A 13,873-nucleotide genomic window follows, 5' to 3' on the forward strand; every position below is an offset into this window, starting at 1 on the left:
TTGTTCGGCATGTTAAAGCTGCTATCATTGAGGTTCTTAAGGGCACTTTATTGGGCAGCAAGGGCAGAAACCCCAGGCCCACTGCCCTCCAAGTATTCCCCTCAGCTGACAGAAGCCATCATCACCTTCAAGGAGTTGCCCCTCCCTAACCATACCAACAGCCCTCCATCCTCATGATAACCAGATTTCTGATCACTTTAGGTGGGTTGGGGATGGGGTTCTCAAAGAGGGAAGGTGAGGTGGGGAAAGAAAAGAAAGAAAGAAAAAGAAAAGAAGGGGGGAAGAGAAAGGAGAAAAGGTGAGGGGAAAGATAAGTACTGACTGCTAACTTCTGCCACCCTCGCAACCACCCTTTTTTTCCTCTCCCCTACACTTCCCTCCATTGGCTGAGATGGGGTGTTTTTCCTGCTGAAGAACCAAAGACACTGAAGGGATCCCTAAATTTCGGTGCGGTTTTGCCTAAACTATGATACTTGGTCACTTTCACTTATTAGTGTTGGTGTTTCTGAACGACTAGAAATTGCCCCATTGGAATTGGGCATAGGGGCATCCAGAGACAAGATCAGGTCCATAGCCAAAGAGGAAAAGGGAAGAAGCTTTGGCTAGGAGAGCCCCAGTGTACCTGGTATGAGAGCTTCTGAAAGCATAACTCCAGGAGGACTTCCACAATTAATTTATCCTCTCTCCACCCTGTATCTCTTCCCCCGCACCAACTGCCACTTCAGTGAGTGTCCCTATGCTCTACTACCTCCTCCTAGCTATAATTCATTTTAGTGTCTGTCTCCCCTACTGTGCATACAGTAAGCTCTCATTGTGATTGATTGATAAAAAATGTGATTTCTTCAAGAAGTTCCTGCGCTCACAGCTTGTAAGGGAAGTTAAGAAACTCTCAGAAGCCACCTGATGTTCTCAAAAAACTGCCTGGAGTAATCGCTCCAAAATTTCCAAAGTTAGTTCACTTCTCTGTGACTGTTACCTCAAATATAAAATGGGGATTAAGACTGATATCCAGCCCGATTATCTTGTATATATCCCAGCTCTCAATACAGTGTCTGGCATGTAGTAATCTCTTACCAAATGCCATTTTTTTTTAAAAAAAAGGTATTTTCACTCACCTTAGGGTCTAGATTATGGGGACTGCAACTCAAACCAGCCCAAGGCCTGGGTTATTGGTAGCCCAGTCTTTTTTTAATGGCTCTTCCTCTTCCACTCCCCCTCCCCATCCCCTCTTTCCACTCCCGCTCCCCATCGCCCCCCACCCTACCTCCTTCCCCTCCCCACAGCACCTGTATATATGTTTGTACAGATTTATTACTCTATTTATTTTACTTGTACGTATTTACTATTCTATTTATTTTGTTAATGATGTGCATCTAGCTTTACTTCTATTTATTCTGATGGCTTGACACCTGTCCACATGTTTTTTGTTGTCTGTCTCCCCCCTCTAGACTGTGAGCCCGTTGTTGGATAGGGACCGCCTCTATATGTTGCCAACTTGTACTTCCCAAGTGCTTAGGACAGTGCTCTGAACACAGTAAGTGCTCAGTAAATACAATTGAATGAATGAATGAATGAATGGTATTCATTAAGCCCTTGCTATGTGCCAGGCACCATTCTAAGTGCTGGGATAAAAAGCATTCAGGCTGGACACAGTCCATGTTCCACATGGAGCTCACTGTTTTAACCCCCATTTTACAGATGAGGTAACTGAGGCACAAAGAAGTGAAGTGACTAGCCCAAGCTCACACAGCAGACAAGTAGCAGAGTCAGAATTAGAACCCAGGTCCTTCTGACTCCCAGGCCTGTGCTTCATCCACTGGGCCATGGCTGTAGTGTTTAAATGATGCAGGTATGGTCCCCTCTAATTCACAAATTGAGAAATTGAGGCCAGAAAGTGTAAAATGACTCATCCCTCATCTTCAGAAATGAAACTGTAGAGTTGGGAACAGCTAGCAAACCTCCAGTCTTCCAACCCTAGCTCCTTTTATGGAGCCACGTTGATTTCCTTTCTATAAAGAGTAAGGAAAGGATAAAGGACCAGAGGCAGTGGAATTCTCTAATTCCTACAATCTATCAGCCCACACATTTCTGTTTAATATTGCAGCTCTGCCCTTTGACACTGATTCTGATTGTTTAAAAGCAGAACATTAAATGTGTCTATCTTTAAAAACAAGTGCTCCATTTAATTCTCATTTAGTTTCCTTTTTCTCACTTTGAATTATTTTATTGCTTTGAATTTGAAAAAAGAATGCTTCCACTCAAACTTTTTTTTTTCAACTCACAGCCTCCGTAATCTCTCTTGTTAGACTGTTGGCTGCAAATTACTTGAAAAGAAACACCATCTTAATATTCAATACCTACATCACTTATGAAAAGCAATGCTTCTGTTCCGGCTGTTTCATACTGTCGCTTCATCTCAAAAGGCCTTTGTGAGAAGATGAAGAAAGAGGAAAAGAAAGGAAACAGCTGAAAAGGGAATTTGGAATGGTAACAAACTGACCCTTTTATGCTTTGGGAGACTTCCCTCCCTTCCTCTCTATTTCCTCTTCCTAATCTTCATCCCAATTTAAGGAATTATTTGGTTGTGCAGTTGAAAGGCCTCTGCTATATGCAGGGTCTTTGATGTAAGTTTGCTTTTCAAAGTCTACATTAGTCCCGGGCAACCCCCTGCCCTCATGTCAGAGGACTACACTAATTCTTTGTGTTTGGGATGACACACTAATAATAATAATAATTGTGGCATTTGTTAAGCGCGTATGCCAGGCACTGTACTAAGCACTAGGGTGGATACAAACAAATTGTGTTGGACGCAGTCCCTATCTCACTTGGGGCTCACAGTCTCAATCCCTATTTTACTGAGGAGATAACTGAGGCACAGAGCAGAGCTATGTGCAGAGCACTGTACTAAGCGCTTGGGAAGTACAAGTTGGCAACATATAGAGATGGTCCCTACCCAAACAATGGGCTCACAGTCTAGAAGGGGGAGACAGAAAACTAAACAAAACATGTGGACAGGTGTCAAATTATCAGAATAAATAGAAATGAAGCTAGATGCCCATCATTGACAAAATAAATAGAATAGTAAATATGTACAAGTAAAATATATAGAGTAATAAATCTGTACGAACACATATACAGGTGCTGTGGGGAGGGGAAGGAGGTAGGGTGGGGGGATAGGGAGGAGGAGTGGAAAAAGGGGGCTCAGTCTGGGAAGACCTCCTGGAGGAGGTGAGCCATCATCAGGCACATCTTCACACCACCTGAAAAGAACAAATGCTAGTGCTAAGAGACTGCAAGAATTGACCCTAAGCCAGAGGACACCCCCCTTTTGCCTCCTTTCACATTTTGCCCCCAGATCCTGGGCCAACATTCTGTCCTCAACAGCCGCTCAGCACAGGCTGTTAAGCGCAGGGATCGCATCTAGCAACTCTACTGGTGGACACTGCTTCTCTATCCTCTATTGAGAATCGGCGTGGCCTAGTCAATAGAGCAAGGGCCTGGAAGTCAGAAGGACCTGGGTTCTAATCCTGACTAGCTGACTAATCCACGATTACCTTATATCTACTCCAGCACTTTGTATTTTGAAAACTTTGAACTTAGAAAAAGTTTGGATATGTTCCGATTGGGCACTTTTAGTGAAAGTTTAATCTGGTTTTTGTTTTTTGCCAAGCAGTTGACATCTCACAGAACCATATTCCTCTTGGTTTTATCACAATCGTATTACTCTCTCTCTAGTCACTACATAGGCTGTAAATTCCTCATGGGCAGAGAATGTCTACCAACTCAGTCATACTTTTGCCGGTGCTTTAAAAAAATGATGGGTTTTTTTCAAGTGCTTACTAAGTGTCAAGCATTGCTCTAAGTGCTGGAATAGATAAAAGGCAATCAAGGTGGACACAGTCCCTGTCCCACATGGGGCTCACAATCTTAATCTCCATTTTACAGATGAGGTGACTGAGGCACAGAGAAGTTAAGTGACTGGCCCAAAATCACACAACAGACAGTGGCGAAACTGGGATTAGAACCCAGGTCTTTCTGACTCCTAGGCCTATGCTTTATTCACAGTACTTTGCTCAGCACATAGTTAGCTCTCAGTAAGCACCATTGATTGCTAAAATGATGACTCATAATCATTGAATGACCTACACTATCTTGGTTTAAGTCACCTTTTTATGCCTGGAGAAATCTGTTTTGGTCAGCTAGCTGCTGCTACTGAGAGAAAGCCATTTCTCTCTTTCAAGTGTTTGTTCCTTTTCATTCTGCTATTTATTTTAAAACCAAACCTAAATGAATACTTATTCCAGTTCCTTGTATTTAAATTAAATAAAATTTGAGTTAACCAATTCTTTTTCCTGCTAGCATCCCTTAGGCAGTCAAGCCTCTTCCTACCAGATGACTTCATTATTTCCATAATGGTCTTTTTGCTATTATTTTGTATCTTCCCAATTTGGTAGTATCCGAGAAGGCAGTCAGGACTCTTACAAAGGTCCTGGTTTGAATAAGGCAATCTTCTATAGGTCTGATGACCAGTAATGACTGTCAGATCAGCAGCATTTATTGCTTACTATGTGTAGAGCACTTTATTAAGCGTTTGGGAAAGTACAATAAAACAGAATTAGCAGACATGTTCCTGGCCCATAATAAGCCCATAATAAGCTTACAGTCTAGAGGGGAAGACAGACATTAATATAAGTAAATCATTTATTAGGTGTGATTTAAAGATACATTCGTAAGTGCTGTGGAGTTGGAGTGAATATAAAATGTCCAGATCAGTTACAAGTGTTGCAGTGTCTACACAGTGCTGATTGCCGACAGTTAATGTGTCTGTGTGTGTGTTTTTGTACACCTTCACAAAAATCACATCACCAGTTCCACGCTTGAACCGTATATTTTTTAACCTCCAAGATTCATAAATACTGAGGCGTCACACAGGCGAAGTGGAAAAAGTCAATACTGAGAAGGAAAGCAAATGGCAAAAATTCTGGTGGTCTACGTGCAAAGAATACTTCAGCTGTATTAGAGGGATTAATGTACGTGGCTTCTAATTCTTCCTTAAAGCCTAGAAAATCCAGCTTGATACTTATGTGTGATGCTTCCTAGGAAATTGTGCTTGCTTTGCAGCTCACTATATACAGAAGCAGCATGGCCTAGTGGATAAAGTATGGGGCTGGGAGTCAGAAGGACCTGGGTTCTAATGCCAGCTCTGCCATTTATCTGCTGTGTGACCTTGGGCAAGTCACTTCAATTTTCTGTGCCTCAGTTACCTCATTTGTAAAATGGGGATTAAGACTGTGAGCCCAGTGTGGGACTGGGACTGTGTCCAAACCAATTACCTTGTATCTGCCCCAGTGCTTGGTACAGTTTCTGACACACAGTAAGCACTTAAAAAATATCATTATTATTATTATTCATTTTTTGACATCCCAAAAGAGCTCATGAACCCCAGCAATATGTGGTTGTGTCAGGGCTATGGCCAGGACTGGAGGCAGCTGGGAACACATCCTAATTTCCCTCCAAAACAACACATCATCAGTGCCGATTTTGCAAATAATGTTCTCCTTTTAAACACACCTGTAGTCACTGAGTAGGGATTACTCTGTGACCCCAAAACTTGAAAAAGACAAATGCAGTTTTTTTTTTCCATCTGTACTTTTCTATGAAGAGCCCTGTGAGGATGTATCTTAAAGTTGGCAAATGTCCTTTACCTTCTGTTTCAAATTCTCCCTTCTGTATTTATGGGGTATGTTAATCACTCCTTATCAGGCAATTAAGCCACAATGAGCCACGCAGAGAAGCAGCGTGGCTCAGTGGAAAGAGCGTAGGCTTGGGAGTCAGAGGTCATGGGTTCAAATCCTGCCTCTGCCACTTGTCAGCTGTGTGACTTTGGGCAAGTCACTTCACTTCTCTGGGCCTCAGTTACCTGTCTGGAAAATGGGGATTAAGACTGTGAGCCCCATGTGGAACAACCTGATCACCTTGTATCTCCCCCAGTGCTTAGAACAGTGTTTGGCATATAGTAAGCACTTAACAAATACCATAATAATTCTTATTATTATGATTATTATTATTAATTAGGGTATGGGGAACCACTGCTATTGCTTTTGGGATTCCTCTAATTAGAAACTCATAATTTGACATTGAGTCCTGGTAGTCTCCAAGAAAACAATTACTTCATTTGTTAAAAGTAAGTTAGGAAAGGAAAGACCCATGAGGAAGGAAAATGAAAAGGGGGTTAAAAGGGAAGACAACCTGAAAATAACTTGGAAATTAAACACAACTCTCCCCTGATATTACCTTTTTTTAGTATTCCTTTACAAAAGCAATATCGAATTTTAATGCTTGTGTTTCTTACAAGGTCTATTACTTTGAGATTATTGCAAAGTTTTGCAAAGTACTGCAAGGTTAAATGCAGTCATAAACACTTAATTTCCCTTTCCTCAACATTTGAAGTATTTTAACTAGTTTCAGTGAAATGACTAAGTCTATTTCAATTTAGAATTATATAATGTCAGATTACTGATCTTTTAACATGTGTGTCTTTTGCTATAAATAGAATGTGGAAGATGATTCTGAAAATTAGTTATTTGCACATGTAAATATTTTAAAATTGAACTTGAATCTTTTAGGGCATCTGCATTGCTATCTCATAATCATATCATGTTTTCATCACTTTAATGTATGTTTTAGTCAAGTTTTTGGATTTTGGTACCACATTAATGCACTTTATATTTTTTCCTAAGGGAAACTATATTTGGGGTAGCACTTTTTGACATAAACACTCTAATTTCACAGAACCAAATAAAAGCACTAAGTAATGTTTAGTATTTCCACTCTGAACTCATGGTGAGAAGCAGCATGGCTTAGTGAATAAAGCATGGGCCTAGAAGTCAGAAGGACCTGGGTTCCAGTCTCAGCTCTCCAACTTGTCTGCTGTGTGACCTTGTGCAAATCTCTTAACTTCTCTGTGCCTCTGTTACCTTATCCAGAAAATAATGATTAGGACTGTGAGTTCTATGCAGGACAGGAGAGACAAGAAACAGGGAGGTCAGCAAAGAGGCTGATGGCAATAATCAAGGCAGGATAGGATAAGTGCTTGGATTAACTTGGTGGCAGTTTGGGTGGAGAGGAAAGAGCAGATTTTTAGCGATGTTGTGAAGGTTGAACTGAGCATTGGGTGACTGATAAAATACGATTGAACGAGAGAGATGTTAAGGATAATGTCAAGGTTTCAGACTTGTGAGATGGGGAGATGGTGGTGCTGTCCATAGTGATGGGAAAGTCGGGGGAGGACAGGATTTGGGTGGAAAGACACAACTGTGTCTTCCTACTTCGCAGAATAAAATATAATAGTGGAGGGCAAAGAGTCTTGGGAAAATGTGCTATACAAATTCAAGGACTTAATATTATTACCTTTCTCCCACTGAATTCCTTATTTTATCACCTTTTATCGAATACCCTATTTCTCTCTGGTTGAGTTGACTCTGCAATATGTGGTATTTCATGTCAGTGACGGACAGAAAAGAAATGTTTTTTCTGTAATTGTGGTGAAAAATAGTGTTGCAACCTGGAAGAGGAATGATACAAGAGTAAATATGAGGACTCTATGGAAATTTAAAGGGTGCAATCTTATTTATGGATCTTATGTTTCCGTAGAAATGAAAAGGTAAACCTCTCTTTCATTATAAAGCCACCAGGAAAATAGCTATTGGCCTGAAAAGTCTGATTAAAGGAAGCCATTTTCCTTCTCCCTTGTAGCTCCTCATCTTTCACATTAAGACCAGGGGCAGTCTTCAGCTCCCAGTTGTCTCCTACTCTTGATCAGCTCTCAGAAAGCGAGCCTGTTTGCCTTATTTTTCCTTATTCCTGGAAAAAATAAGCAACCAAAATTCTCCTGGGGTTTGATAGGAAAAGTATGGGATTAGGAGTCAGAAGACGCAACTTCAGGGAATCAGCATGGTCTAGTGGAAAGAGCACGGGTCTGCAAGTCAGAGGACTTGGGTTCTAATCCCGGCTCCACCATGTGTCTGCAGTGTGGCCTTGGGGACAGTCCCTTCACTTCTGTGAACCTCAGCTACCTCATCTGTAAAATGGGGATTAAGACCTTGTGCCCCGTGGAGGCTAAGGACTTTGTCCAACCTGATTACCTTGCATCTACCCCAATGCTTAGAACAGTGCTTAGCACATAGTAAGCCCTTAACAAATATCACAGTTGGTATTATTATTATTAGTCCCAGCTCCATACTTGCCTGCAATGTGACCTTAAGCAAAAAACTTAACTTTTCTGTGCCTCAGTGTCCTCATCTGTAAAATCAGGTTAAAAGCTGCGTGGTACAGGGACTGTGTATGATCTGATTGTCAAATCTACCCTAGGGCTCAACACAGAGCATGGCACAAAGAATGTGCTTAATGGATAGCATTATTATCAATATTTTACAGACCTGTGCATAAACATACTCTCTCTCCCTCTCTCTCTTCACCCTCCCCAAAAAAAGGCCCCCCCCAACAATTCAGCATCAAATTGTGATTTGGAACTCCACTCTAAAGTCTCTGAAGCCTAAATTTCCTTTTTCAGAGAGAGATTTTCCTGGGACTAATATTTGGCCTTTGCAGGCTACAGTGAGATGTGCCAGATATTACTTCCCAAAATATGTGAGATTAGGAGCCTGAAAAGACTGGCCCCACAATTAACTTCCAGATCACATTTAATAGCTTCTACTGATACATATGTTCTATTCTGAACAAGGAACGTGACTCTGCAGAGTGTGTCCTGGTTAGTCTGGGGGGATCATACCCATTGCTGTGCCCATTGATGCTTTTCAGCCTAAATACGTGGGCCCCAAACAATAGTGTGAAGTCTCGCTATTCACATTGTATCGTTTGGAACCACAGCACTCTTTAAAAACAGGATACCAATAGGAAACAAGGTGGGATATTTGCCTAGAAAACACATACAGACATACACATACACACACACATGCACACACGTAATTTCTTTGCATCAGTGATATATCCCAATCATTTCTTTGTGCCCTCTGAATGGATCTGGAGTTTTCACTTTCAGGATTATTTCTTACCATTCATCAAAGCTGAAGCAATAATTTCTGAACAGGAAGTTTCAAAGAAAAGCCTTGAAATTGTAACCGTCACCTTATGTTTAGGCTGAAAAACATGTGTCTGTCAGACTGTTGATATCTGTGTTCGTTTCCCATTTTATAAGAATGATCAAATTCTTCCCTTTGTGGTGACTGTATTGTCATTAGATTCTAGTTGAAGTTGTAAAAAAAAGGACCTTTTGTTTATCATATTTTTCTATTTCATTGACTGCCATGATCCATAGCAGAGCCTCAACCTGTAAGTTTTCTAATTGCCATTCACATTTGTCAATTCTATTCAGAACAGCTGGAGGCTTAATGTTTTCTTTCTCTTGGTAGCATAACTACGCAGCTCCTGGGTGTTTAATCATTACCCAGTTTGTGTTTGAGTGTGCGGCACCGTGTAAAGGCTTGTAAATACTCAAAAGGGACCTGTCAATCAGAACCAGGAAGTCTGTGCTACTCCTACATTCACATCAGGCTGGCTAGGCCTGGTATGATTGTTCCTGATTCTTTGCAGGATATGGAAGCAGATTTCTTCCAAGATTGTTGGGGTTCCTCCTGGAGCCCAAAGTATCCATCAGAACCTTCAGTTTGGCTCTCTTTTTCTGTGTCACTGGGTTGTTGAGGTTCCTCCTGGAGCCCTGAGTATCCATCAGAACCTTCAGCTTGGCTCTCTTTTTCTGTCTCACTGAAAACGGAGTGGTGGAAGGTGGCTGGAAAGATCTAAGGGGAGGCGATATCATCGATTGATCAATTGTATTTATTGAACACCTACTGTGTGCAGAGCACTGTACTAAGCACTAGGGAGAGTATAATACAGCAGACACATTCTCTGCCCACAATGAGCTTACAGTCTAGAGGGGGGAGACAGACATTATTGTAAATATATAAATAAATAAATAATTTTAGCATCCTCCAAGGTTGTGATCCAGAAATTTAAGCACCCAGAGCACATGCTTTTAAAGACAAATCTTGAAATCTGAGCATTTTTGGATCGACTCCAGGTGGGCAGAATGACTGAAAATGCCTGGATTTCCAAAGGCAAAACTCCACTGGGGAAGGTCCTCAGCGCCTCCCCCCGCCACCACCACCACCACCCCATTAAGGGAGATTAATTGAGGTGATTGGCTTTGCTTATGTTGATTTTGCTCCAAAATATGAAGGTTTACAATCTAAATCATGCTTGTTTGTTCTTTTAACTCATGAATTTGTGCTATGAAACTCTGATGGACAAACAACATTGTTATTTTTTTCAGTGTCTTAAAAACAATAGAGCTTCAAGGAAGTAGGCATAACTCTGTTTTTCTTTTGTCTAGGAACTGTGAACCAAAAGAATTGGGGGAAGAAATACCCAGCCTGCAATGGTCCCAAGCAATCCCCTATCAATATCGACGAAGGTCTTACCCAAGTGAATGTGAATCTTAAGAAACTTAAATTTCAAGGCTGGGATAAGGTGGCAGCAGAAGGGAATTTCATTCACAATACTGGAAAAACAGGTAATGGGTCAGAGTGTTCTTATTCAATGCTCAACAAGTCTTCTAAAAGTGGAGTACATTTAATTAATAACCTTTTTCTCTTCTGATTGTAGCAGTTAGAATGACACAACTGGGGAGAGTGGTTTTCTAGAGAAGTCCCTAAAATAGAGCAAACACAGGGACATTTTGCACAGCGAGTAAAATAGATAAAGTTGTTACATCATTACTGTCATCAGTATTGTGCCCTTATTGAAGATAAATAATCATTTCTGCATCTACCAGATGAAGATAATAATGGACTCTACAGTAAAAATGTGATCAACCTACCATAGTGATGAAATGAAATTGAAATTATTACCCATCACAAGTCAATTCGTATGTTCTTTCCCAAGCATCTGGGGTATTGCTATCTCATCTACATGTTTTCACACTGTAATACAGAGGAGTAAAGTAATTATCCATCTTTTCTGAATTTGTGATAAAATGCATAAGGAGTGTTCACTAATGATTGCGAGTACATTTCACCTTTTAAAATGTTTTAAAATGTAAATCTAGCAGAGAGAGAAAAAATGATCTCTAGTGTTAACTTGCTCCTCTCCTGGAAACTTGCTTGTCAAGTGAACATTTTGTTCTGGAGGCCCCCTTGGTGACCTGTTCTGACTTCCAGGTTTGTTTTATCCTGTGGCATCACTCTTTGCAGCTGCCATTTGTGTGCCTGACTACTTGGGTGTCAAACCTGTGGCTTCCACCCACAAGAACTGAAGTTTTGGTCTTCATTGAAATTGATCAATAAGTCATACTTATTGAGTGTTTACTGTGTATGGAACACTGTACCAAGCACTTGAGAGAGTACAGTTGAGTAGACACGATCCCTAACCTCAAAAAAATGTATTTTCTCACGGGTTCTCAAATTAGGTTATTTCTCCTTAGGTGTGAGAGAGAACTTTAAACCACTGCTCTCCCCACTCCGCACATCCCACAAAACCAAACTGTAAGGGATCATTGCTAAAATTGTGTCCCATTAAAAGACATTTTTGATGTGGGCACAGATGTGCACCTCATCTGCCCTGACCCGTGGATACCCACAACAAAGTTAGACAGTGTCCAGAGGTAGGCAAAGTCAGCAGGAGCCATGCAAACCTGAAAGCAAAACAAACAAACAAACAAAAAAAAAAAACAAAAAAAACCCCCACCTGATCCTTCATGGGTATTAGAAGCAAAGTTACAGGATGGGATGGAAAGGTGACTTTTTGAGGGGGTGGGTACGGGCAGGTGAGCAGAGGGTGCAGTATGCAGGTCTGTAGATGGACTTGGTCCATCTCTCGTCTCTCACGTTGTTAGGTGCAGGGAGTGTTTCACCTCATTCAGGCTTGCAGAGTATCATCTAACCTAGGCCGTACCCAATTTGGACATGTTGCGGGGTGGAGACTAGGGGATTGCCCTAACAAAGACTGACTATGTTCTGTGGCCCCACAAGCAGTTGGCTCCACTGCCACCCTGTCGTAATTTTTAGGATGTAGGGTAAATTCACTTCCATGACCTTATTATAACTTCCTGAGCATTAGTTGCACTTCAAACTCATGGTCCTAGTGACAAACAATGGTTCATTGTCACCTAAGTCTTGTCCAAGATGAATTGCTCTCATCCAAAGATTCTCTACAGTTCCCATTTTCCTCATACATTGACTATCATCTAGAGTAATAATTGGAAATACTTTGTTACTGATGAAACATTTTTGTTAGTGTTGGGCTATTAATTTTTTGATGTTTAATGATTTGACCCTTTATACTTCCAACGATAGTCATGTTCTTTTAATTTCAAGACACACTTGGTGTTTTAACATCTCCAGGGCTGACCTGCATTCCCAGGGTCATGATGGTCTCATGCCTATGCTAGAGGTTTTCCTTTTTTAAAAAAACAGAGATGAAATGCTTCTACACTATCAAAAGGAAATATGTTAGTCATCTTACAAAATATTTGTTATAATGCTATTTTAAGTCATTTACTAATGGTATTCTGAAATCAAGAATGGCGCTGTAACTTCAAAGTAAGGGAAAAAATGTAGCTTCTAAAATTGGCAACTTCTATTCTTAAAGCCTAGGCACAATACCTTCTTTTTTTCTTTTTTAGTGGAAATCAATCTGACAAATGACTACCGACTCAGTGGAGGCGGGTTAGAAACAATATTTAAAGCAAGCAAGATAATGTTCCATTGGGGAAAATGCAATATGTCATCTGATGGATCAGAACATAGCTTAGAAGGACAAAAATTTCCACTTGAGGTAATAACAACTACAACAGTTACAGTAGGTGCCAACTGCTTTCATAAATAATGAAGGATAGGAATGTCATCATTTCATAAAGTTCATAATTTCATAAATAACAAAGTTATGTTCCTTTATTTTGTATATTCTTTTATTAAGATGCATTGTTTTTATAATATGGTAGGGTGCTAGTTAGTTCTTATAAACCAAGTGCTTGGATTTTTTTTATTTAATGAGTAGTCTAGTATAACTTGGTTTGTAGCTGAAAGGAAGATGCATTTCTATTCTTCCTGAATGCTTATTCAGAGTTGAAGACTCAGCCAAGTGACTTGAATAGATATTTAATGAAACAAAATAACTAGATTTTGAACTATTGCATATTTCCTATGAAAATAGAAGTACTGAAATATATAGCTAATTGACTTCATTAAGACTTTTTAAATAGTAGCAGTAGGTGCAGTAATAGTATTTACTAAGTCCCTACTGTAAGCACAGCACTATACTAAGTACTAGGAAATATGTTCACAGCTATATAGAGACACTCCTGGACCCTCAAGGCCCTCATTGTCTAAAAATAAGTTGGGGCGTAGAGAGGATATGGGGGAAGAAAGGGTACTGGCTTCAGATCCATAAGATAATTTAAAACAAAAATATATAAGATAAAGGAGGATGAGAAATACAGTAGGAGCAGCAAGATTTCAGGTTCCTTGCAGGTTAGATTTTCATATTTCATCAAGTTTTGTTAACTGGATCATTTTCCAAATTATAGATGCAAATCTACTGCTATGATGTGGACCAGTTTTCAAGCTTTGAGGAAGCGGTGAAAGAAAAAGGGAAGTTGAGAGCTTTATCCATTTTATTTGAGGTAATCCTAACATAACTATAGATCGACATTTGGTCCCTAGTAGAGTGGAATTAAGTTAATAAAATGAAATTTGCAAGATTAATCACCATTAAATCCTAACATTCTCTCATTTTGGGTAGGGGGAAATCACTGAATTGCTTTACTTTCAATTTGCCTGTGCTCTGGGAATATACA

The 13,873-nt window shown here is 40.2% G+C and overlaps 1 protein-coding gene across 4 annotated transcripts in view; it reads left to right on the forward strand.

Annotated features, from left to right (window-relative positions):
* The window catches only part of PTPRZ1 (protein tyrosine phosphatase receptor type Z1), a 160,571-nt gene that overhangs the window by 76,376 nt on the left and 70,322 nt on the right, over nt 1–13,873 (forward strand). For all 4 annotated transcript variants that reach the window (XM_038753284.1, XM_038753285.1, XM_038753286.1 and 1 more), the window contains exons 3-5: nt 10,412–10,591; nt 12,701–12,852; nt 13,604–13,699. In XM_038753284.1, the coding sequence (XP_038609212.1) occupies nt 10,412–10,591; nt 12,701–12,852; nt 13,604–13,699 (428 nt within the window). The remainder of the gene's footprint in view (nt 1–10,411; nt 10,592–12,700; nt 12,853–13,603; nt 13,700–13,873) is intronic.

The sequence above is a fragment of the Tachyglossus aculeatus genome, chromosome 10 (assembly GCF_015852505.1).
Source record: "Tachyglossus aculeatus isolate mTacAcu1 chromosome 10, mTacAcu1.pri, whole genome shotgun sequence".
Classification (NCBI taxonomy): Eukaryota; Metazoa; Chordata; class Mammalia; order Monotremata; family Tachyglossidae; genus Tachyglossus; species Tachyglossus aculeatus.